The sequence below is a fragment of the Uloborus diversus genome, chromosome 6, assembly GCF_026930045.1.
Source record: "Uloborus diversus isolate 005 chromosome 6, Udiv.v.3.1, whole genome shotgun sequence".
Classification (NCBI taxonomy): Eukaryota; Metazoa; Arthropoda; class Arachnida; order Araneae; family Uloboridae; genus Uloborus; species Uloborus diversus.
In genome coordinates, this window is record NC_072736.1 from 65303419 (window position 1) to 65331154 (window position 27736).

At 33.1% G+C, this 27736-nt stretch overlaps 1 protein-coding gene across 1 annotated transcript in view; it reads right to left on the reverse strand.

Annotated features, from left to right (window-relative positions):
* The window catches only part of LOC129224791 (uncharacterized), a 226383-nt gene that overhangs the window by 28298 nt on the left and 170349 nt on the right, over window positions 1-27736 (reverse strand). The window contains exons 4-6 of the mRNA XM_054859340.1: window positions 16420-16500; window positions 15068-15726; window positions 9517-13183 (exon numbers count right to left, since the gene is read on the reverse strand). Of these exons, the coding sequence (XP_054715315.1) occupies window positions 9517-13183; window positions 15068-15726; window positions 16420-16500 (4407 nt within the window). The remainder of the gene's footprint in view (window positions 1-9516; window positions 13184-15067; window positions 15727-16419; window positions 16501-27736) is intronic.

A 27736-nucleotide genomic window follows, 5' to 3' on the forward strand; every position in this document is an offset into this window, starting at 1 on the left:
AAGTGTTTGTTCCTGTCATGAACTATTGAGCAATAAGATTAAAAATATTCTTCCAAATTTTATTATGTGTTCGATCAATTTTTTGTTTTTTGCTTGTTACATATTATTCACAAGGGGTTCCCCAACTTCTTTCAGATTTTGGAAGGGGTTTGCAAAGGGGAAAAGGTTGGCAACCCCTGATCCAAAGTATAACTAAAATATGCATTGGTAGCTCAACTGAGATATCAGATAGTTTTTTTTTATTATTTTTTTAAAGGACTTGCCTAAATATTAGGGAGCGTCAAATGTACTCCGAAATGTCCACAGTAAAAACTAAAACAGAACTCTTAATAAGAATTAGGGAAAAAAAGGAGACATATTTAGCTAATCTACTAGTTCTGATTAAAAACTCGCTGGATATTGTTGAATATAAAATTAGGAATTTAGAAGTTGTCAAACCAGCTCAAAACAAAGCCTAAGTTTTTTTTATGTGGTAGTTGATAGGGATGTTATGTACAACAAAAGGATGTCCAGAAAAAGGATAAAGGGCAATTTTCAAAAGCATTTTGATGCAAGAAAGCCTGAGAAAGATTTTAACAGGGTGTGCTGGGGATACAAAGTCGTAAAGCCAAGAGATGAATACCATATATATTTATGTATAGGTCGAGAAATTTAGAACAGAAAATGAGGTTTAAAGTTAGGGGGTCAACTTATACGCGGGGCAGAATTTCTGAAAATTTCCCCTCAACAAATCTTAACACTCGAAAACATTAATATTTTCTCGATTTTAGTCCAACTTTTTTATGTAGATGCTAAAAATTTTATTGATATTAAATCAAAATAAAGACAACAAGTAACAAAAATTGTAACAGCAAAGTTGAACCCTTTACAACAACTCGTGATCAGAAAAGTGAACCTTTTTTAAGCAAAAGAATAAAAATTGCATGTTTTTTATCATAAAAATTTTCATTACACATAATTTTCCTCTTTTTAATTTTTTTTAAAATTCAAAATTAGCGGCAAAACACTCCCGATTTTTTCAGAAAGTAGGGACTCATCTTATACGTGGGTTTTTGATTTTTTCCCCGATTTTCCACTTAAAAGTAGGGTGATTTAATAATATACGAGATCGACTCATACGCAAACCACATATTATACTGCGTTGAAAAAAAGGAAATTTAAGAAAAAGAGAAGAGGGAGATTTAAAATTTTGATAGTAATTTTAAAAAAGTTATTTTAATACTCAGTAGGATTTTCCAAACTGTTCACTGTTCAAAAGAATGGTCATTGATTTTTTATCCAATTGTACTGCATCCTTTATTTTAAGGAGTCTTGTCTTTCAGAAATGTTTGTTCATGAACGACGCATCCCTATTTTCTTGATGCCAACTTCCAACATAAACATAGTAAGAAATTCCTCAAAGGGGATGTTCAGCACAAATAGCCAACCTTTGTTTGTAAATGTAAATAGAAGCTACCATTTAATTTAAACCAAGGGTTTAACAAAAGCAACGAGCATTAAAAAAGTTTACACTAAAAAGAAAAAATTAAAAAGTGCTGTTATAGAAGATTGTTGACCCAAGGGAATTTCCAATTACTGGTTTTGGAGAGGGTCATCATTGAAAGGAGAAGGAAAGGAGCAAAGTGCAATTTTTTAGGCATAATAGGACTTAGGGGTGAATTTTTCAGAATATGTCCTTCAAATACAGCTTTAAGGCTTTATTTGGTCCCTTAAGGGGGGGGGGTCATGACCCTCTACTCTGGATTTGCAGTTGCATTGACCCTGTCATTTGCCGCAATGCATACACTGCTTATCCGAAGATTGCTGAGTTATGATAGACTATCCACTACTCAATATGAATTAAACCAGCTGCGGGTGATAAAGATCAGAGTTTCAGCAGACCCCAGTGGATAAAATGGATATTTAAAAATCATGCAAAACTTAACTTGGATGCTGTAAAATGATAAGACAATTTATTGGGTAATCACCCTATCTCGAAACCTGGGGTAAGCAAAGCAACAGCAAACACTGAACTCTGGGATCTCATTCCAACAGATGAATCCAACTACGAGGTTCAATCCAAGGTACAGATGTGATATACCCCCCCCCCCCCTCCCCATTTGGCGACATCCGATTTTTTTCACAAAATCACTTTTTTCGCCAATGAGGCGATAATTTTTTTAAACATGTCATCCCTGGAGAAACTAACCTATGTTTGGCAACCCAAACGCAATCTTAGATCTGTTCAAACGTGTAGCCTCTTTGCACGCTGGAAAGCTTGCGATGCTTTTTTGTGTGTGCAATGTACCTCATAGGAAAGTTTATTTTGTGTTTTTATCAAATTCAGCAGTGTGTTTTGATGTGTAAATATTAGAAAATGCCAGTTTCTTCAAACTTGGCTGTGAATTAAAAGTAATGTCAAACAAGGGGTGTGTCTCTGTAAGGTGCCATTGTTTGAAAGTTGTGTTTTCTGTTTTCGTTCTTGACTTAAGTTCCTCATTTATTAGTAGTTTCAGGCTGAATGTGTGGATTTAGACAATAAAAAAGTTCTTTTTTTTAGAATTCAAAAAAAAAAAAAAAATCTCACTTTCAAAATTTTTTATGCCTAGATATTTTTGGTTTTTTGAAAGTATTTCTGGATAGCAAATGAATGTATGGTATTTTTGTATTGTTTTGAAGTGTTCTTTCGAGACATTTTTACTTTTCATACATCAAAATTTGAATAACTTTTTTTTTTTTTTGACTGGAATAGTCTTATTAAAAATATAAAATAGTCGACTTCTACTTTTTGGTAATTTAGTTAGCATTTCTGCTCACAATTTACTTTCTGATATTTTTATGTTTGTCATTGGTTTTGGGGCCTTTCTCCGCTTTAAACATAGCAATTTGAATCGCTTTGCTCTCTTTTAGTAGAGTATGAGAAAAGTTTTTGTTCGATAAAATGCATGTTGGAAAAATGCTTTTATTTCTATTAGTACATATTTTTTGGTGAACTGTTACAGTAATTTGTTAGGTTAAGCATTTTAAATAACTTCTAGAATTTTCCCCTTGTGTACAAAAACTTTCTAGTTTCTGGTATTTTGGAAGCGTATATCGAGATGTTTTTTAGCTCTGGTTTGTGTTGTTTGAATGTATATTGTGTTCTGAAATGTTTTAATCATGTTTTTTTTACTTGAATTTTCCTGAAGGTGCTAAAAAAGCATTGACAAGAACGATGTATGACATATGTCGTCATACATCGTTTTCTTGGCGCCAACAGGAAAAAGTTGCCAAGGGTGGGGTATATGACATTAGTTACTAATCCAAAAGTTCAGGGACAAGTTGAAAAACCTTACCCGTAATAGTTCATATATACGAAGCACACTCACCTTCAAAATTGTCACTTGGAGCAACTATGCACTTCTGGGTTATTCTCCAAACTTCTAACAATATTATGTCCCAGTAGCCAACACAAAAAATGTTCAACTCAAAGTGTTTTCATTTTTTTAATAGTTAGAAATAACTTATCTGATCTTATTCTACTCTTATTAAAACAATAACTTATTTAGTTTTTTCTACAAAAATTTGTAAATAACCAGAAAGTCACACTTCTTGCATGTCCCATCCGTTTTTCAAATAGACTTAAATTATTTGAAAATTTTATATCGACATTCCACAAATTCAATTTGTAGTGAAAAATAAAGCATACTCAAAGGTGTAAAAGAGCATTCTTTAAATAAATTAAATTATTTAACTCATCAACGTACGTCAGTTTAAACTTTGTCCCCAGGTTTCATGTCATTCTCTTGTCCTAAGAATGAGTTCAATTATAATAGATTAAAAAAGGATTTTGATTTGCTGTGCAACAACACTGCTTATTATCAATATTTTGTTAGATTCCTTGAGTATTAAGTTCATATGATTTGTCTGCTGTTCTTACTAAAACTTTGAATCTCAAAAATGGGTGTGTGACATTTTTGATGCCATTTTCCTGAACAAAATTTCAGTGTTAAATAAAAGAAAAATAATAATTCTACTCATAGTGTGTAGTTGAATTAAGAGGTTAGAATCGGAAAAATGCTGGGCTTACGCAACAGGCAAATTGCATGGATTTTGTCATACTCCTGGTCCTAAAAAATTCACTGTCCTAGCATTATTTCTCATGCACTTGTAATACATCCCGTAGAATAGAAGGATTTATTTCCAATACATTTGAAAAATAAGATTGATTGAAAAAAAGAAGGTTACATTTGGCAAACGATAAATAAAAAATGTATCTGTGGAATAATTCTATTTATTTATTTATTTTTATTGTTGTTCAGAGGAATCGGTCTAAAAGAGATTTATTGGTTAGACATTTGTTTATCTAAGAGTTGTTTGAATAGGTTAGTGAAGTTGCTATAAATTTCATAGTTGCTTTAAATTAGAAGTAAAATATATGTTATTAATTTTGCTGATTCCCTTTTTGTTTTATGTTTGTATTTCCTGAACCATAAAACAATTCGCAGAAATGAGAAGGTAACTCTTTTTGTAAATTTTTATCATAATGTGTATGGCTAACTTAAAGAAAGCTGTAACATAGCACTTTTTTTATTGCTATATTTACATTTTAGATAACTCATGAAGTAATTCATTATGTAACTCTCTTGGTGCTGCTTGTCAGCAGTGGGGGGGGGGGTGATCCCCCCCAAAATGTTTGTAAATTTGAAAAATTTCCGGAAAAGTTCACCAAACTCTCTCTCCTCCCCCTAAAAACATCACAAAAAATCGCATACAACTGTATTTTTATGACTTTAATTTCAAAAATTTTCCAGGGTGGATCCCTCAACCCCCCCTCTCCAATGTCATCGAAGATCGTCAAAACTTTTTAACTTTCGCAGCATTAATTTTGAAAACATCGCTGGAATAAATTTTTTTTCCCGAAAATGTTGTTAATGAGGGCCTTCAATTACATGTTTCACACTTCAATTCCGAAAAAATTCCGGGGGAGAGCCCTTTCCCCCCAATCTCGAGTCTTTCCCCTAATATCACTGAAGACCCACTAACATTACGTTTTTGTAACTTACGTGATGCCAATGTTTACACACTGTTTAAGAATAAAAGTATAACAACAACTACTAGATGTTCTTAATTTAAAAAAAAAGGAGTGATAAGCCCCGGAAAAGAAAGTGAAGATGCTTCAAAAAAGATAATCTTTTAAAAGGAAAATGAAATTTAATGTCTCAAAGGCAATAGAAGCAAAACTATAAAACTACATCTTAATGCATATTATATTGCAAAATGAGAAAACCCCGCCCATTAATCAAACACAATGATTTATCAACGCCAGGGTCAATTGTTTTCTCCTGACCCCCAAATGACTGGTCTGAAGGGAGATGTTTTTCTTTAAAAAAATACAGCACGTTACTGTGTACATTTTTTAGTATGAATTGTATTTATATTACTTTTAAAAAACTGAGATTCAATTTTACCTTTTAACTGCTGGTCATGAACGTTTATATAGGTGAAGTCTGGACTACAGGGCATGTTGGACTGGTCTTAATAATTTTAACACCATTAATATTTTTTATTTTAATTTATAAGACAAATAACACTTATAATTCAACAAATTCTACACAATGAAATTACACGGTACAGTTACATATTGAACAAATTTTATTTCAAGAAGTATTATTTTGGTAATTTCATTCTTTCCTTAACTTTTATTATTCTGCAAAACTTGTTTTTAAAACGGTTTTCATGAGAATGGAGCAATCAATTCCTCTCCTAAAGTAAATCTTTTTCTATTCATAATTACTTGTAGTTTCTTTATGTTTTGTCATAAAGAAAAACTAAGACAGCATTTTTTTTTTGACCAAGAACACGGGGTAAAGTGATCCACTTTAAGTTAACCCTCAAAATCAAAATCTTTTAGAATTAGAAAAATATTTTAGGGATACCAGTAATGAAATTGATGAAGACTGAAGTTGTGTTGGTTAAAATGTCGATTGTTCTTACATAAATAGAGCAAAAGTAGATGGTTAATTTTACACATGATTTAATTCAGGGGTCTCCAACCTTTTTCACTCGCGGGCCACATTGTAAATTTTTGGAGACGAGGCGGGCCGGTCCAACAATATTTTTGCTCACATGGTCTATTTAATGCTACCCCCCCCCCCCTTCCATCCATACATCGCTAATATAAATAGATTTTTTTTTTAAACGAAGCGCTCAGTAGTGATTTTTGAACATTTCTAGGCTTGCTTCTAAGTTGATATATTTCTTTATACATATTTGCTGTTCGCTAAATTAAATTATATTTTAAGTGCCCGTAAATCTCTAATAATATAATGATAGGGAGTCTTGTAAAACTTAGAATCGTACAGAAAACTGAAATAAAAAGTATTCTTTGTCACAAAATAAAGTGAAGTTTTAAAAAAAAGAAAAGGCTAACGAATGAGTGATTCAAGACAAAATTATTGCAATGTACTACAAATTTATTTTGTTAAATTAATGAAGTTTAAAAACTTGGAAATAAATGAGACCTCAACACGTGTAAAGCTTTTAAAATATTTAAAAACTAATGAGAAGATTGCATTTGTTTACCGCTTAAAATTTAAGTCTATTTCAGGGACGGACTTCGTAGCTCGATCATTAAGAGGGATTTAAAATGTTCTACTGATAAAGAAGATCTATACTTAGATTTAGGGTACTTTTAATTTTGAAAATGTCTGTTCACATTTGCAAGTGGATGCACAAAGAGAAAACATAGCTCTAGCATGATTTTTTCAGTTCTTAAAATCTTTTTCTGGTAGAGAATTGTAAAATGAAAGTAGTAGGTTACCTTTCTTGTGGCATTCTACAAAGCTTTCTTGCGTAAGTCATTAGTTGCTAACTTGATGATTTTCAGTTGCATATCAGAAGGCACCTTGTAAATATCACATTTAAAAAGGTTTTGAAAGAGTAATTTCTTCAAAGTGGGTTTCAAACTCATGTTGTAGCTGAGACATGACTTCCAAAACGTAATCCTTGGGAAAGGTAGCAGTGCGTAGTGCATTTAAGTTCTTACATGTTTCAAAGTAATCAAATTTTATAGATCCTAAATGCTTTTCGAAAAGTATGAGTTTTTGTCTGTAAGTTTTGACATGGTAGTACAAGTCACAACCTAAAGAGTTTTCACCTAGCAATTTCAAATTCAGAAATTTAATATGCGTCATGAGATCAACAACATAAGAGAGTTTTCATACAAATACACTGTCAGAAAGTTAAGGTACAGAATGACGCTGTTGAGTCATATGAGTAAAAATCGCTTCTCGAAGTTCAAAAAACCGCCGCAATAATTGCCTCTACTCAACCAGCGAACTTCACAATGGTACGGAACATCTGGGTAAACGCTGTCAATTTTAGCAAGATTTTTGAATTGACGGTGTTTGAGGAAACTTGATTTGGTGAAGTTAACTGTTTTGACAGCTACGTTCATTACTTCTTTCAAGTATTTCCCACACAAGGCTTGTTGATGGATAATACAGTGAAAAAACATGGGTTGAACACATGCAACTATTTTTATAAAATTGGAAATGTTTCCAACTACTCTGATATTAAGACCCCACATATTTTTTCTACCATCTGTAGTAACACCTTTTGGGTGTTTAAAATTAAGCCTAAAGTTAGAAATGGTTTCACGTATTTTTCCAAAAATTTGCCCCCGATCACATTAATCTGCAGGATATGTCCAATGCCTGGGGATTTCCAGAGAATGTGACGCGGAGAAAAGAGATTTGTTCTCTGAAAGAGCAAAAAGAGAGATGGGTGCTGCACTCGTAGTTAACGGTAAAAACTGATTAAAAAAAACGATTAAAATTATCTGTAAAAATTTTTTTAAAATAATTATCGGAAAAAAAAATATTGTCTCAATTATATTTCCAACAAGACTGTTTCTGTTCCGAAAGAAAAAAAAAGTTTGTAGGCTTCCCGCGGGCTGGACAAATCTGTTCGCGGGCCGTAGGTTGGAGATCCCTGGTTTAATTTAATGTTTTATTAACTTTCAACTTGATGCTTTTACCTTATAAACCTAAAAGAAAATAGTTACAAATAAGGGATAATATGTATTAGAGACGTACCGAGTAGCACTTTGGCCGAGTAGCCGAGTACTCGGCCGAGTTACCAAGAACCAATTATGTTTTATGAAGAATCACCGACACACATGTGATGAATTTTGAACTTTTTGGAATAGTAGTATAGACCTCCTTGTCTATATAATAGTTTTTAAAACTAAATTCCTGCTGAAATTCAATTTACGCATTATATAAACAATTTTGTTTGTGTCAAAAACTTTACAAAAAAATTATTTTTAAAATTAAAAATAAATAAATAAAAGGTATGAGTAATCAAGTTGGAATTAAAACAAATTTATACCAATCAATTATAGTTTTAGTCCGCCAAATATAAATAATTTTAATACAACAAATGTGTAGGAACACTGCAGACCACGTGTTTCTGCCCCCCCCCCCCCCCCCGTTACAAGGAACATCTTTTTCAGTGCATAACATGTGAGCTAAAGAATGTAAAGACATTCGACAAAAAAAACTGACTTTTGTCGGATGCCTTTAAATCCACAAGCTCCCATGTTGTGCATTGAAAAAGGAATTCCTTGTAATGCCAAAACACGTGTCTGCAGTGTTCCTGCACAGTGCTTTTAACGTTGTTTTATTTCCTTTTATTTTTTAAGCAAAGGTATTTTCATAATTTTTTATAACTAATTTTTGTTTGTAACAAAAATCCATTTTTAATATAAAAATTCCATATTTTCTATACTTTTTTTTTGCATAATTTTACATAAATAAGTTTTATCAGCTTTGAGGACATTAAAATAAAGATTTTTTCCATTGAAGCATTACAAACCTCATTATTATCAAAATTTAAAATTTGACTTATAAATTTTAATTGTAAATGATTGCAGAATATAATGCTTGCTCTTTTTTCTATAAATTTTAGTATCTGCCTTGGACAATATTCAATTTTTTCAACTACTCGGTATGGGCCGAGTATCTGATCAGAATTTGGCCGAGTACCGAGTACTCGGTAAATTGGCCGAGTAGGCCGAGTAGTTACCGAGTACTCGGTACGTCTCTAATATGTATCATTAAAATTTTAACAGAAGTTGCTTTGGTAATGTTGACCAACGTACCCCGGGCCTTGGGCACGTATGCCCACCTCAAAGTTCTGTTAAAAAATTATCAAAAAAGTTTTTAAATTTCAAGAAATATCAACTTATGTAGAAAAACCAGGGCTTTTTATGGACATATGTTAATACATGCATATATTTTTTCACCCACATAATCATGTGAAATTTTTGCTTAAAATTGTAAAACTAATTATTAGCAATTAATTGGATCATAAAATATTGATTTGTCACCAGGTGTAATGTTGCATTCCAAATTTTAAAATATCTGAGCACAGTAAGTGGTTGAAAACGTAGTTGAAAGATTCCACTACATACATACATACAAGTGACACTAATAAAAGTGCATTACAAATTAATTTACAAATAAAATTAGGAATTATTTAGATGCTACTTACTCTTAGATCCAGTCAATCTCTTGAAAACAGCAGAAGGAGAAAATAAAGAAGTAAATTGACGAGATGACGTAGAGTTAGGATTCATAGAAACTTTAGTTTTGTGAGATTTTAACTGAAGTGTGCTGAACTTAGCTTCAACTGAAGAAAACGTTTGATTAATATTATTGGTGCTTTTGGATAAGGTGTTAGTCAAAGGAAATTTTTTCACAGATCGTTTTAAAGACTTGAAATTTGGAACTTCAAAATCACCTGGTGGAATGCTGGAGTTCAACAAGCTGTCATCAGATGATTTGTAAGAGAAATAACCTGTGTCACGCTGAGATTTATTTTGGCTCGGAGTATTTTTTGGGGTGTCAGCTTCCTTGATTGACTCTATTGTTGAAATAGATTGATGATGATCTTTTCCAAAAATTTTTTTAGAAGCTTTAGGTATTTCCTGAATATCACTTTGTTTTACATCAAATTCTGTTGATTCATCCTCAACCCATAAATGGCATGATGATGTCTTAACTCCTTCACTAGACATTTTCTTAGAACATTTTTTAGATGGTTTACGTTGAGTAATAGAAGCTGCCTCTTCACCAAGTTCAATGTCAACAAAAACAGAAAAATTCAGATCATCTTTGCTACAGAGTTTTGCTTCAGAAATTCTATTTCCATGCTTCAAATCAACTTCGTCAACTGCTATTTTGTCACCAGTAAATTTTATGCTATGAGAAGAATTTGTAAGGAATACATTGGAATTACTTATCACAGATAAATCAGGTACATCTACAGATTCTGGAGTAAAACTATCCAATATGTCTTCATCAGATGTTTCAGACATTGGAATTGTATTGCTACAGCTTGAAGTAGAGTCGACAGGAAAATTTTCATTACTGCTAACAGAAAGCACTTCAACTGATGGTTCTGGTTGCTCTGTACTTTTATCAGTAATATTCGATTGGAAAAGGTGCGGCAATATATTATTATTATTAACACAAGTATTAAATGCTTCATTAAGGTTACTAAAATCTTTTTCCTGAATTGGTGAAGGTAAACTGTCCTTATTTTCAACATCTCTATCCAGCTCTTTTATACAACTATTTTCATTAACTGTCATAGTATGCATAAGCGTAATAATCTGTTCCCTTATATACAGACGAGCTTCAGAATTTACATCATTTGTTTTGTCATCAGCTATAAAAGAATTATCTCTTTGAAGGGAATGGATTAACCTTTTCCATATGCTTAAAGTTTCATCTGATATGTGAAAACTACGTAAATCATATTCTGATGGAACTTTGTATGTAGAATTTAAAAAGCTTGAGAGGGGATATTTGGCATTAACACGACTTTTGGCATCTGTATTATCATCATCATCTGTCATACAGTCTAATGATTCGATGGTGTCGCTGCCATAATCACTATTGTTGCTATCAATAGTACTATTATTGCAGCTATTGTTTTCTAATGAAGCTGTTGGAGAAATGGACTGCATGAGACGCTCTATTTCAGTTTCTAATATCTGCCATGCAGATACATAATCTGTTTCAGTTTTTTCTTGGAAAGACTCTGATGTGGAATGAGAAAAATACACTAACAGCTTTTTAATGATGGCTTGGACATCACTAGCGAGTTGCTCTTTGGAGACAATTTGCTTTTGTTTACATGACTCTGCATTAATGTTATGAATATCATTTTGAATACCATCACAATTGGCATTTAATTCATAAGAGGAAGAAGTGTCCATCGGTTCTGCTGCTGGTTTAAGCTCATGTGATATTACATCTTTTTTAAGCAGCTCATCATCAGATGTTCCTTCTTTTAGGCTACAGTCAGTAGACAACATTTCCATACTTAAAATATTTTGCTTATCAGTTAAATTTTCAGGATTTTTATCATTATCAGTTTGAATATTATCACAAGCAATCTCCTTTTCAGAAATTTCATTCACATCTTGTTGGCTCAATACCACATCCACTTTGGATTGCTGCTGACTATCTGAACTTGGTTTGGTTTCTAAAGAATTTAACAAAGCTGATCTACTTATCTTTTGATGAACACTATCTTCTTCAAAATCACTAACTGGATGATCATCTAAAAACTCAGCATCATCAGGGTAAAAATAATTTTCATTTCCTACGAGACCGGAAGTAAAATATTTTTCAAGACGAGAAGAAGCCAGTTGAATGGGATCAATTTCCTTCATGATATCACCATTTGCAGATCCTGAACCTTCCGATAAAGAATCACTGTAAATTGTGCTTTCATCATCATCTTTTTTCTGCAAATTATGTTCATTATCATTTATAATATCCCAACTGAAATATCGCTCTAGCTTCGACGCTGATGGGTTATTTGTAGGAGTGGTACCTCGAGAGCCTCTCTCACTTTCTTCACAGCTTTCCTCTATTATTGTATGGAGTGCATACGAAGGTAAATATGTGTTGATAGCAGATGGATGATTTTTTAATTCTTCATCAGAAGATGTATCACTGTATGTTGCATCTTCATCATCAAAAGTTATTTCATCAATATCACAGTCAAAGGAATTATTAAATTCTGAAGAATTACAATTGGCATCAGATGTTTCTACATTTTCTAATGGCACACAATTTTTGGGTTTACTGTTTTCAAATGATGTGAAATAATTTTCAAGCGTTGATTTATCAGAAAGGACAGGTTCCTTTTTCTTTGATAATTCAGCACGTGAAGATGCAATGAGGCAATTTAATTCTGCGGTAGACGCAACAAATGCATTTGATATCTGATTTACATCACTGTCTGATTCAAAATTATCATTTAAGTGATGACTTTCATAATTTGGAGATGTCCACAACCCCTCATTTTCAGTTTTGGCACCAATGTTTACATTTTTCCAAAGACCACCAGATGAAGAGTTACCTCTAAATAAAACTTCTGAGGTGGAATTTTGCAATGACTGAAAGGATGAGTCTGAGTGTGTTTTAAAAGTACTAACAGATGACGCATCGATTAAAACACCAGGGGGAATAACAGAGTTAGTGGGATCAGGCGATTTAATATTTTCAGAACACCTGTCATTTGGAGTACTGTCCACAACACTCACATTATTTTCATGACTAGAGCTCACGTCACTGTTCGTTCGCGATGAATTACTGCCACCGGCGAAAAAGGCGACATTATTAGAATCAAAAAACTGCTTCAACTTCGATATATTTCTTCCAGGAGTCCTGGTCGCCTTATTAACAAGACGAGCATTACTGTCGCAGGCGGCCATTTTTTCATTTATTTCACCACAACAAACACCAACGGAGCAGTAATCACTCGTACAACGGGAAACTGTCACAAAGTCGCAGATCAGCTGCTCAAAGGTTCTCGTTGGCACACATCCAGGACGCAGGTAATCCCTCGTGTCACAGTAATCCAGCAACGCAGTCCTCTCACTTTCACGGTAATCCGAGATTAGAGGATATCCAAAACACAGCTCAATACCCGGGGTAAGCCATTTCCCGCAATCGATGCGGCAGGAATCTCGGTCGCAATCAGCCGTTGGGTGTAGAGTGACCGCAGCATCTGCCGTTGTTGGGAGGCATATTTCGCGCTCACGAGAGACCCGTTGAACAGCTGGCACACTTTGTTGGCTCAACTGAGGTGGGGAGCGGAAGCCACGAGAGAACTGGCTCAGCTTACGCGCACTCGTGCACTGTGGAGGGACGAGATATTCAACGAATGCTGTGCTACCAGTTTGTGACGTAGCGGCGAGTGGTGATTCAGGGAAAAAACCACTTTCTGAAGTTTTGCCCTTCTGTTGATCTATGCGCGCTGCGATTTCGGTTTCGCTAGAATGGTCGCTGCTATTCGTAATCGAATAGTTTTGGTTTTGTGTTTTTAGGGATTGTTCGCTTAGGCGAAATTGCAGCAAAATCACGTTCATTGCTTTGTTCATTTTTGAAGATTGAGTTTGATTTGACGTGAAACGCCTGTGCGCAAGGGATGATGTATTTTTCTTATACTTCTCAAATTCTTTCTTGATTGGAGCGTTTATATAATGTTTAGATAATCGACATTTTCCCTCTCGACTATTCGTTTTATTTTTATATTGCACGATTCTTTTTTCTGCTTTTTTAGAATTTTTATATTTTACTCGTGTACGTTTATTTCCGAGGGAAGACTGTTGCATAACTACTCTCTGTGTTGGATTAGATGCATATATCTTCTGAACAGGGAAATAAACACGCGTTAATTCTTTCTTCATGTTATTCCTATTTATTTTTCGTAGAAATTTCTTCAAGACAAAATAAGCGTTTAATTTTGCATTTCGTCTGTCACAATAATAGCTACTGCGATTTAAGCGGCACCGTTCCAAAAAGGAAGACGGCATTTTCGACCTGTTTAATTTAACAAAAAATTGATTTGACGTATTTTTCCGTCTCTCATCATCTAGAATCCTTCTACGACACTTTGGAGCATTTTTGTCAATTCTCATTTTTCTTGAACACACAAAACACGAAAATGTCCCGTTTATATGATCAATAAGATGCACTTTGGTGCATACTTTTAGATTTTCAAACTTAAGGAAATTCCTTTCTTGTAATTTTTTGTCATAAAATTGTATAAAAGCAAATTTATTACAAAACTGTTTCAAGATAGAACTTATCATTTTCGGAAAACTTTCTTTTTCTGCTATCATACCACAATAGGTATTTGGAGTCAGCGCAATGTTACCTGTTATATTTATATCATCCGGCAATATATTGTTAAAGTGACTCAATTCAATTTTGACTTTAGTTAAAAAATCAGTATTAATCTTCGGTTTCAAACAACTAATTAAATCAATCCGTTTGATTTCATAAGATTCCGACAAAAAATATGTGAAATAATGGTCATAAAAGCGTTGGTTTTTATACGGACTTTTTTCCGTCTCCGCAGATTTAAGAAAATGGGCGTTTTTTTTACTCAACGTAACTGTACTTGGAAACGATGAGGAAATATTTAAAGCAGGTGGCTTCAAGTCACATGTTTGATCTGTCCCATGTAGTTCTATGTTCGTATTGTAGAGGGTATTTTTGTTACTGTTATCACTATGATGGGCATGATAACTTGTCGAATTATAGCTATCTTTCAAAAATATTTCATCCGAAATGTTTTTCTCATCTAGTGATGTTGCCATCTGAAATACAGGATTGATGCCACAGTTTATGGAATATATTTCGGCAAATGGAGTGCAAAGAGGCTCATAGGAATCTATTTGAAAATTCTGCCGAAGTTTTAATATACTTTCAAAATCTGCACTCTTAGCTGATTTCCATCTTTTATTTTTTTCGGGTCGAATGTTTGCAGTGTGACTCATACGAGTTTCAAAAGGAATAACTTTTGTATTGCCATGCAAATTATGCTTACTTATCTTTGATGTTTTCACAGTTGTGTCTTTCATTGATGCAGTCTCATGATCAGAATTTAAAACCTTTTTTAAACTTGTTTCACTACTTTCTGTCGATGATTTATTGCTTAAAAATTGTATATTTTTGCTCGTACTAACGTTATTCAAACTTTGATCTGTTTCTGAAGATGAATTCAGTGCACTAACGAAATTCACACCAGTTTCAGTTTTTTCTTCCTTATGAAAAAGTTCCGAAGAAGTATCTTTGCATTTTGTATTATCTGAACTACAAGCTTCAGCAAAGTCGTCAGAGGCACGTGACAAATCACAACATTTTTTTCCAGTTGATGATGAAGAGAAGTTATTCGGTTCGTTCGAGAAATTATTCGTTTCGGTAGAAGAACGCGAAGTTGCAACGAAATGTGAATTTCCATTCGCTAAATCTTTTCCAGAAAAATAGAATTCATCTTCTTCTGATGATGAATCCTGTTCATCATTGGAGCTAATCGATAAATCCCAGTCTTCGTCCTCCGGCAGACGGTACTTTTTGTGTACTTTAACATCCAGTGTTCCCATTCCAAAAGAACTGAAATTGTCATCGACGTAGTCCAAACTGGATTCTTGGGATGTACTGCTGAGATAAGCTATCCGGTAGTCATCACTGTCCGGACGAATTCTATCCAGTTCCAAACTGCAGAGACTTTGCACTTCGAAATTCGAATTCCACAAATTGTATCCGTTATCCCAGTTGGCCGACAAGTCCTCTTCCAGTCTCCGAACTCGGCATTGAACAAACCCTGTGTTCCAAAACTCGTAATCGTGACATTCTGTGAGCGGGAGCTCACAAGGCAATGACGAGCTTTTACCTTTCAAAGAAGATAACTTTTTACCGCTTTCTTGATCATCTTCCTTCGGGCTGAGATATGCTCTATAAGTCTTCTTTCTGTTAAATATTCGATTGCCTCTTACCGAAAATCGCATGTGGGGATCATTGCGGTGCAGAGAGGGGGATTGGAGTGGAAAATGATTACAATTTGTTTTGTTATTCAATGATTCCCTCTTCATTCCACTGTTCGCGCTTGATTTGCTGTTGGTTTTCGTGCTGTGCTTTGACTCTGTCAACCGGTCTTTATACCCTGAGAATTGTATTTGGTGCGTGGCATTATTGGGAGATCCTTTTAATCCTTCTTCATCCAAAAAATCACTTTCGTTGAAATTAATGTTCTTTACGAAAGACGAAGCTCTGCATGCATTGCTTTTAGAAAAATCATTATTTTCATAATCGATTGAGCTAACTGTTTTCTTGTTGTAAGTATGTTTCGATTCCCTGAATGCCCTCCTCTTTTGTTTTAAAGTTGCACTGGTATATTTCAATTTATTTTTATTGGAGTTCTCTCTTTGATATTTAGAATTCATCATGGGAAGTGGCACAAGCTGATTTCTGTCGGCTGATTCAAGTTGTACTTCCCAAGCATTATCTTTTTTGAAAAGATCGGGAAAAACTTCGGATTTAGATTTCACATTTCTCGCAGTTACTTGATTTTCACTATCGTATCTACTTAAACTTTCTTCACAGAAAGAGTAAGTTCTTCTTGTGTTGATGTTTTTCAACGGATGAATATCAAAGACTCCACGGGAGGCTGCAATAGAAAAAAAAATATTTGTGATTAGTTTTAAGTTAGAGCTCGTAGTAGAAGTTTTGCTTAAAATACACGATTCAAAATATCCTATGCATTTACCAAGTGCTATTAAATAACATCCGATACACTAAGTTAAAGTTTAAAACATATCGATAGCCGAAGGAAAATTCTCCTGTGAAAGTAATTCGAAACTTCCAAACAACTTTCTTTTATACTAAAAATCGAGGTGTTAGATTCCATGCAGTCTGCCACTACTCTAACCTCATTTAAAATCTTCGTCTATTCAACATCTACAATAATGTCTTGATGCAAAGGTTCTTAAACTTTTTCTACTCGCGGCACCCTTTGAAGAATAAGAGTTTTTTGACGGCACCTCAATCCATCTCCATTATTTGAGGCAAGTTCGTAAGGGTGCCAAATAAGGCAACCCTAAGGTTCAAAACCTAATATCAATCTAGCTTTTGCATATTCAACAGATGACACATAAAAACTAAAAAAAGTAAACCAATTGAAAATTTAAATTTGGTTTCTAAACAGTATTTGTAAAGAAAAGCCTTATTAAGAACATGGGCCCGAAAAAGGAAAACTCTGGGTAAAGATTACTTCAAGCAGAGTCGAAGCTAAAAGCGCCCCAAAGTACTATCAAATTATATAACTAATTGAAAGAGTATTTAATATCAATATCCACATTTGATAACCTGGGATGGTATTATTAGTCTAAACGACCTTATTTGCCAAACTCATCTAACGTATATATTGATAACATGAACATTTCGCGGCACCCCTCCGCTCTTCCGATGGCACCCCAGGGTGCCGTGGCACCTATTTTGACAACCCCTGTCTTGGTATATTCAGTAAATTTGTTCATTTTACAGTATTCATCTTGCCTTGATGCACCACATAAACTTGTTTATTTTACAATACATCCTGTAAATGTGTTTATGTTACAGACTCTCTCTCATTATGCTGAGAAAACAGCCCATGCAAAGAACTTGACGTTTAGATTTTTTTTAGACAAAAAAAAGTGATAAGATTTTAAAAAATCAACGACAAATGCTTGCAAAATAAAAAAAAATCCTTTCCCCGTAAAAAATAAAATAAAATAGGATGGTAGGAGGTACTATTTTTTTGCGGAAGAAAGAAAAATTATGCATTTAGAAAGAAAAATGTATGGGAAGTTCTTAAATTCAATTCCAAAATATCGTTTCCAAAATGAGTAATATTTTTTCAGAGCATTTTTCTAGCAAAAAAATATTTTTTTTTATTTAAAAGAAAATATCTGAAGCAAAAAAGTAGTTTTCTTCTGTTTCAAGCTCATGAATTAGCTTGGCATTAGGTAATTCATCACTGTTCCTCCCAGTTTTCCGAAACAAAAAACCTCAAAACATTCCAGTTTTTAAAAATGATTTGAATCCCATTGCTAAACCCAACTTATTAGATAAAATGACTCAAAATTTAAAATGGGATTATGCGTATAACTTCTAAAACTTTTGAATGCATTGTTGAATTCAATGGAATTAAAAGCTTTCAAATGGCAAAAAAAGAAAAAAAAAGTAGCATCGTTTCGTAATGGTCTTGAAAGAGTAGGCTTCTACGTGAATCATGGGAAATTGTTGTTTTTTAAATTTTTCATTCAAAACACTTTTCAAACTAACCAATTTGGATTTATTTTCTTTTTTCGGTCCTGTAAAATATACATGCTATTAAGTTCGTCTTTTTAAATTACTTGCTTGAACAAATCTAGCATTTTTTAAATCGTGTTTGTAAATTTCATTCCGCAAATATCCGAAAGATATTGCTTGAAGCATAGCTTATGCTATGTATTTTATATTTTCTTTTTTTTTCTTTTTTGTGAATGAATTGAAAACTCAAACGAAATTACACCAGTTCGCTAAAAATGTTAAGTAGAGAACCGTTGTAACGAATCCTGAAAATCAGCGCTTTATCGAGAAAGAATGTTTACCGTATTAACTTTAACTAGTTTATCTATTTTTGCTGAGATTTATATTGTATTTCCAATACATTTTTGCTAACCTACTTCCAGTAAACACTAGCCTAAATTCAAACAAAATATTAAGATTTTATTTTTTTTTAAAAAGCTACAAAGGAAAAAAAAGCAAGAAACGTTTCGCAAGCATAACATTGTTTGTGAAATCTAATTTAGTAATAAGTTAGGACCAGGGTCGCAACCAGACTTTTGTTTCGGGGAGGGTTTCACCAAACACATTTCTCGTAAAATCTACATGCCCAGTAAAATTTGGTTTTATTTGTACTTTCCACTGATTTTTGTCATAATAGTTTATTTAAATGAGGGAGTGCTGCTTTAGTTGGTTGGTTCTATTGATTTTAATGGCGCAAGAGCCTAAATAGGCCACACTGCGCCAAACGATAGTTTTGTAGATCATAGAGAGTGAAAAAAACCAAAAGTATAAAATTACTTGAACAATAAAAGACACAAAACTTCTGAAATTTAGAAGAAAATTTTCGAAAGAAACAAAAACGAAGTTTTGAATTTTGAGAAAGAAGCCGAAAGAATCAACTGTTAAAGACTTTTGAAACAAGGGCATCAAGCTTTAAGGGCATCAACATCAGTAAATTCAAAAAATGACTAGTTATTTAAGGAAAGAAATCTGATGTGTACACTATATAACCTCACCCCCGTTAAATATTCAATGACTTTTTGACAACTCAAAATAATAGATACTTGTATTATTATACGCGCATTCCAAGTAATGCTTCTTAAATTCATATTTTTTGTTAATTATAAGATATGTTGGCACTTTCAAATTTCAAGAATTTTGATGTTTTGGCTAGCGTCAGGTACACAAATTGGAATAAAACACTATTGTTTTGAAAGAAAGGATGTTTGCAATAACTACAATAAAAATAGAAACTGCAGATAAAGCACTGAGTTTGTGCCATTCTTCAATAATTATAATTTCCTTTTTGAAGTGAAATTGAAAATAAATAAATAGATGAATAAAAATAAAATAGCAATAATATTTTTTCAGAAAAAAAGTATTATAAAAAGCATTTTTTGGAATAGTTTTGAAAAAAAAAATTCGGAAATGGTTGCAACTTTAAAAACCCACCCCTGAAGTACTTACTGCCTTAAGTTAGGAATTAATGCGAAAATGAGTAAGAAACTATTCCTTCTGCGTTTAATCAATCATAATTCAAGCTGTGTTACGTACAGCATTAACCTTTTCTGAAATGCAACTCTTAGGTTTGGAAACAATCTCATTCACAATGCTGAAGAAAATAAAGAACTGGTCAGCTAAGTATGAAAGCAACTGTCAAGGCAATTAACGGTTGAATTCCTTATCTCATAGCCCAGTTTCCTACTGGATGGATTAATTTCTACCTCTATCTAAACGAGGGGAAAACGGCAACAATAACGTATATTCTTTTATCATAGCTATTTGTTCTTTTTATCAGCATGGAAAAAAAATACTAATTGATATTTTTAAAAAAAAATCAGGGCTGCAACAAAAAAATAAATTTATTTACCAAAATAATTAATACTTATTTTATTTAACCAACTTAAATATCTAGCAGCAACAGTAATTCTAGTATGGAACATATGTACCAGGGGCGGCTCGTCGCTATGGGCAGGGTGGGCCCGGCCCACCCAAAAAATTGTAATTGATAAAATACATTATTAACAAAAATATCGTTTTGTGTTTCAGTTAAAAAAAGTAAAAAGTAAGGCGCGCAACAGATTTTAAACATCTAGCCCACCCCCCTCTCCGCATATCTCTAAACATAACCAGAAAGTTTTTAAATCCCATTAATTTTAGCGCTGTGCACAGTTTTGGGAGCTGCGGGCTCGCGTGAAGCTGCCCCCGAAACTAAGAGTCACGCCTCTGCCCTTAGCCAATCGCAATGACTGAATTAGAAAGCGCAAAACGGCGGGTGATAACACCCGAAGGAATTCATTGCAACTCAAGGGTGGGCAAAATTCGCCGAGCCCAAACGAAATCGTAGTTGTCTATAGCGGTTTGGAGGGAAGAGTCGAGGTCAGCGGAGAAGAGTCTAGAAACGTCGCTCACTAGAATAACATGTAAAAGGGCAGAGAATCGGCTGCCCATGCCCATGTGTCAGGGAAAACCTTTTATCATACCGTTCCGCTTCTGTTTTTTTCTTTTTTTTTTATTAATATATATATATATATATATATATATATATATATATATATATATATATATATATATATATATATAAGGCATGGAGATTGCCGGTTTCATGAGATTCCGTACATTTGTTTTACAACGCATGCATAATTTTTTTAGTTATTTGTTTGTTTTTGGAGTTAGAGATGCTTATTCTCAAAATTTCTGTGTAAGGACTTTCTTTTCGAATAGTAGAGCAGCCCGATGTCTGACGCACCGGAAAAAAAAAAAAAAAAAGGCTGATCCTCAGATTTTTTTGGTCGTCCACGCAAAAAATAAAAAAAAGGAAAAGAAAGGAAACTTCATACTAATACCTAATGATAATATTATCCAACACTTAATCTTTTACGTCAGTTTTAAGATTAATTTTCATAATTTTCTATGATTTCTCAGTAGCTTTTTTAAAAATTATGTCCATTTTTTTGACCATAGTTACTTCTTGTCTTAACATTTAAATACTTGTGTAGCAGTTATTTAATAGAGTTTTATTTATATATTTACTTATTCATTTATTATTATTATTATTACTTTGTAAAAAAGGAAGGGGGAAAAAACTTAAGCTGTTCGTATTTTTTTTTTCATTAGTTTTTAATGGTTCGCGAACATTTTTTTTTACAAGTTAACAAGAAAACAGCACAAGTCCGCGTGAATTTTTTTGAAAAGCTTTTGCAGGCCCACATGTCAAAAAAGGTCGAGAGACACTGTAGAAATTGCATTACTCTTTTTCATCAGATCGCAGTTCTATTGGTACGTACCTTAGCTTTTTTTTTCTATCATATAGGATAGGTATAGTTTTGACATTAATTAAAATATTCAAGATCCTTTCAAGCTAATGTGCCTATAACTAGTCGATTAAATATTTTGTTAAGGGTATATGTGTGACCGTAATTAATTTTTCAACCACTCTTACTCAAAACTATTATTTAATAATGATGATAAAACATAAGTTAAATTTGAAAGTCGATTAGTAAAAAATGCAGCAATAGAAATATTATGTTTATTTCTTTTATTTCATTTACTTATTTTTGTTGTTGTTCAGACGGACCTTTTAGATGCTATTTGTCAGTTATCCATGTTTTAATTTTAAAGTTGCTTGAATTGTTATGTCAAGATGCGTATACTGTAATTAAAGTTTTTTTTTTTAGTATTGTTGAATACCTTTTTATGCCTGTCCTGAAAATAATTTAATTCACCAAGCAAAACCATTTTTCACAAGTGTGTTTTTAGTGGTAAGGGGTCTTTCTCTTTTTGAGAGTCTGGTTCCTTAATGTTTCACGGTGTGCCACCCCTCTTGGAGGGAGGGGAATGGCACAGTTGATGAGATTAATATTTTTATTACAACATATTATTATTATTACTGCTGTTAATATTATTATCAATTCGATCGCTTAAGGGAAGCCGAGTGCTTCATTTAAAATATGCAGGGTGTTCCGTTTTAACCGATACGACCTTCATTTTCGCAACTGTTTGTTCAAGGTGCATACTTCCAATTGCAGAAATGTTCAAAATCAGATGCAGAGTTAAGATACTAAAAGTTTAAAGCGAAAAAAAAAAAAAAAAAAAAGAGAGTCAAAAACTAAAAATAACTTTTTATACTGACCCTAGGTCTCCTAACTTATATTTAGGGAAATAATCTCAATTGAAATATATTACTAACAGAAACAATTTGACATTTATGCGACCAAAACTCAGGGAGATATTCGAGTTTAAAGTTTTAAGGGACCAGATAGAAATGAGATAGGAACTTATCGTCCTTTCAGAAGAATGATAGGTTGTCAAAGTTAAAAAACAAAGTATTTATGTTTTTTAATGCTATTCAAAAACAAATGCAAATTTTATGCTGTGATACGCGAAAACACTATAAAACATTAATCAATTTGAAAAACCAGTTTTGCACACAAAAATTTTAAGCCTTTTTAAACTGCTATATTTTCCCTCAAAAGGTGTTATTGACAGTGAGTGTGAAGTGGTGTAAGTCACGAAACGCTGCGTTTCATATCAGGGTGAACATTGGTCGTACTAATGTCAAACTTTTTGTGCTGGAATTACATTTTAATGGTGATGACTTCCCTGAATATAAGTTAGAGAACCTAGGGCCCGTATAAAAAAAATTGAATTTTGTATCATTTGACTCATTCTTATTTTTGCTTCAAACTTTCAATTCCTTACCCTTGCATCTGATTTTGAACATTTTTGCAATTAGAAGTATGCATCTTGGACAAACAGTTGCAAAAAAGAAGGTCTTGTTGGTTAAAACGGAACACCCTGTATAATCTATGTACACACAAACCTGTTTTTGTGCGGTCTTTCTTTTTGTACAATTTTTTTGTGTGATTTTTTTTCCCGCGACATATGAAAATTTCAAGCAGATTGGGACTCAATTGACGAAATTATTTATGAAACAGACAAAATGTTTTTTTTAAAATGAACGAAGTTATCTTTAAAACGAACAATTTGTTTTTATGAGGTTTTTATCCACCGCACAAAAACAGGTTTGGGAGTATTAAATCAAGTGGTATAATTTTGTAGGGCTATCTGAAGTTTGTATTACTGATTTAAGTATCATTTTATGTTCCTCAGCATTAGTTTACCAACCATTGTTTTCATCATTTTATCTGTGTAAACATATAAGGGTCATTCTCCAGAAAACGTAACTTTTGAACGCAAATATTTTTCAATTTCGAAACCTTTTGTTTTCTTTTTTTTTCCATTCTTACAAGAAAGTGTTACCTTCTAGAAATAACCATAAACAATGGCCCAGCTAAGTTCCAATTATTTTACTCATAAATAACAAAAATAAAAATCATAAATTTTCATATTATGATACTATGTATATGTTCACGTTACACAAATTGTACTTAGTAGATTACTGGGAGTATACCCTCAGGAAAATTGATGGGAACATCACTGCTTTTAATTAAACAAGTTATTAAGCAACAAAAACAGTCACACAAGGTGTATGACACGCCACGAAGGTTGTGAACCAAAAATTTTCTAAAAAAAAAAAGAAATTAAAAAATTGTTGCCAGGTTTAAATAGATATATTTTTGATGACATTAAAAATCATCGTTAAATGAATTGTTCCCTAACGTTTTTACTGTAAAAGCCGTGTGACAGAAAAATTACACTTTTTGAAGAATGACCCATAAACATAACTGCGGGCCCACCCACTAAATTAAGGCACGAGCCGCCACTGATATGTACTGCTACGAATTAGAGTTTTAGCCGAAAGACAATCTTATAAACGCTCCAAATTATTAATTGAAAAGTTTGGAAGCTACTTAGAAAGCTACAATTGAATCCAACAATTATTATTTAAAACCGAATCATGTCCTACTTTGAAGTTTGTACGCATATGAACGGAACGAAATGATCGTTTTATAAAAGCAAAAACACACACACACTACTCATTGTTAACTTTTGCCTTTATAAAAGCTATATTTATTTATAAAAGTCATTCATCGGTATGAATAAAAGGAATTTTTACTGCACACAATGTGATTTCCTTCTGTTTTAGCATTTCCTAAATGAAAGTTTTGAGGTCTGTGTTTTAAACGAAATAGTTGTTAGATTTTTAATTAATAACTCTTTTTAAGAATTGGTTGGAGGAGTTAATTACATTCGAATTATTTTAAAAATATTTTTTATTAAATGTCTCAGACCATTACTTATAAAATTTCAGAAAATGCTAATAAAATTTCAGCAAATCTTCAAAAACAAACGGAATTATCCTTCTTTAAAAATGCAATGATGTACAGAAGTACATCCTTTAAAGGACAACTTCAAAAATGGACACTTCTATTTGAGGAACATTTTTTCTGAATGAACATTTCATTCATTTGAATTGGGATCTCCATGCATTTGTATCTGATTTAAGGGCATTAACAAGGAAAATGTACTTAACTTAATGTACAAATACGTAAATAAGAAACATTTAATTCCCTTGAGTTCAAGGCTCATTTTTTGTCTGAAAATTAACTGATGAAAATTTGCCATTATTATGTACAAAGAAGCAAGAATGCACTCTAAAATCGTTGCTGAAATATGCATGCATGCTTTTCACTTTCAGCAATAAATTCATGAAGTCTCATAATTCACGGCGCATAACAAGCGTTCAATAGAAAATTTGATATGTGGACTTTTCTTGTTTTTTTTTTTTTTTTTTTTTTTTTTTTTTTTTTTTTTTTGCGTCGCATTGTATATTAAATAACATCAAACAAATCCATCGAATTACTTTAAAACAATTTCTGTAAGTTACGAAACTTTGCCGTTGCCAAATTTTTGACCAAATTTTCATTTTAAGAAGAATAGTTCCAAGTAAAATCTTGTGATTTGAACAATTCTGATTCTAAATTATATTTTCAGAACCTAGTCTTGAAGGCTAATAATTTACGTTCATTATAAAATTATACTGAGATAATACGTTGCATGCATCAACTCAAATATCTCCGAAGAAGGCACACCTCTATTTAAAGAACAAAATGTTCAGTCACCTTCCTTAGTGTCTCTTATTGAAAGGTTCTACCATATGTGTATAACATTTCTTAAACTCGCTTATTTTAAACAGATATTTTTCTGAATGAGGTCGTTTCCAAAATTTTAAAAGTATTTTTTTCTGAAAGAGCATACTTAAAAACATAGGATCTAACCATTTTTTAAATAATTTGACAAAGTTTAATATTTAAAAAAAAATATTTTTATCTGTGCAATTTCATTTACGCTTCTACGTATGACATCACAAATGATGAATTGCCATTCACTCTTGCCATAAACTAGAGAGCAATATTTAATTTGCTTCTTTACTCACATGTATTGGCAACGATATGGTTGATAGCAAGTGTAGAGCGCAATATTTAATTCGCTTCTTTATTATCATAACGTGGAAACGCGGAAGACAGCAAGGCCAAACATTCAGTGTGCCAATGGAATACGCGGCAAAGCTCATCATTTGTGACGTCATAAAGACCACGCCTTGTTTGAAAAATCGGATATTTTAAAAAATTAATTAAACAATAACCGTTTGGAAAATGAAAGTATTTTCGGGGTTTATGTTATTGTTTTTGCTTATTCTATTAACTTCAGAGACTAAAAGTAGTACTTTTGACTGAAGGAAACAACCCCATTGCAATAAATCACTATTACGTTTTACAAGAATTTGAATTCCCGGACGGGAAAGTTTCATCAACTGTTCTGCATGTACACTGTACAGTGAGCTCTTGGAATCTTTTTAAGTATTTTAGAATAAACCACTATTCTATGTGCAAAAATTAAATTAATCAATGTGAAATTTCTGAGAAAAAATACTTTTTATGGAGAGGAAAATAGCAACTCGCATAATGTGATCCATAAAACTCAACGTTTTCCATGTAATTCAAATTAATAATTAATCAAATCCGTAAGCAAACAAGGAACGACGATCCGTCATGCATATCTGCGCTATTATCTTTTCAACTTTTTCAAGCGTTATTATTTTGAATAACTTCTGTATATTCATATGTTTTTAAAATATACAGTTCGTGTTCAAAATTTCGTTTGTATGAAAAATGGGGAAATATTTTAAATCTTCTGAAGCAGGTTGATTTTTGGTAATATTAAAAACAAATTATACGCCTTACAGGGCTTACGGGGTCGGCTTAAAACGGTGAACTAGTTAATCAAGGTCACTGACAAAAATAAGCGTTTCAAAGCGGATCTACACTAAGAATAAATTTTGTTATTTTGCAAATGTAAACTAATGGGACTTGATTCTTCATCAAAGGAACGCCAGGAATATAGCTTTTCCCTAAGGTGCTGTGTAAGGTATGTCTGGCATACTATAGCTTGTTGAGTTGAGACTCTTAAGCCGTTAAACGTGAAACAGAAAACTCTTACAGCTCAAATTATAATTTTGCAATAAGGGCAAGTAAAATGTTGTTCATAAAATCAGGAAAAAAGTCGTTTTTAAAAAATGATAAAACCAATCATCTTCTGTAGTACATACTGAACCTCAGTTACAGCATCCAGAGACTAGTTTCACCCCCCCCTCCCCCCGTGAGCTCACCAAGCTGGAAAGCGTTAACTTCAGGAAAGTACCCGTGTATGTAGCTGTTATGGATATTTGGAACTGATGAACCCAAATCAAAGGCAAAACTACAGTCAGTGGATGTTGTATATATGCTTACAATGGAGTTGTTCCCTTCAGTCAAAGGTACTACTTTTAGTCACTAAAATTGATACAATAAGCAAAAAAAAATAATAATTTGAATTTTGACATCTTGAATTCAAATTATGTTTTTCGCAATCACGAGTGTGTGTATGTAAGCCTGTGTGATTGTGTGTGGGGGTATGTGTTTGTGTGTACGGGTTATGTGCATGTGTGTAGGCATGTGTGTTTGTGTCTGTGTGCTGGCATTAGTGTGTGGGTAGTTGTGTGTATGAGTGTTTGTGTGTGGGGGGGGGCGGGGTATGTGTATGTGTGTGTAGGCATATGTGTTTGTGTCTGTGTGCAGGCATGAATGTGTGGGTAGTTGTGTGTATGTGTATGTGAGTGCATGTGTGTGTGTAGTTGTGTATGTATGCGCGTGTGTGTAGGACATGGACGCAACCTGGAGACGGCTTTCGCTATAGGAGCAGCATCGTGAGGACCCGGTCGACGGTGATGGTGCGGAGGGTGGCGGTGGGAAAATAAAATGATAGGAACGTCAAAAACAGTCAACTGAGAACAATAAGCAATCGTGATTGCTCAAAAAACATGGACACAGAAGATGCTTTCATTTTCCCAACAGTTATTTTTTAAATTATTTTTTAAAATGTCCGATTTTTCGGGAAACAAGGCGTGGTCTTTATGACGTCACAAATGATGCACTTTACCACATCTTTCTACCGCGATTCCACGTTATGGTAAACAAGAAGCGAATTAAATATTGTGCTCTACGCTTGATATTAACCATATCGTTGTCAATACACGTGAGTAAAGATGCGAATTAACTATTTTGCTCTGTGAATGGCAACAGTGAATGGCATTTCATCATTGTGATGTCATCGGCAAAAGAGTAAACAATGAAAACGCACCGATTAAAGTTTTT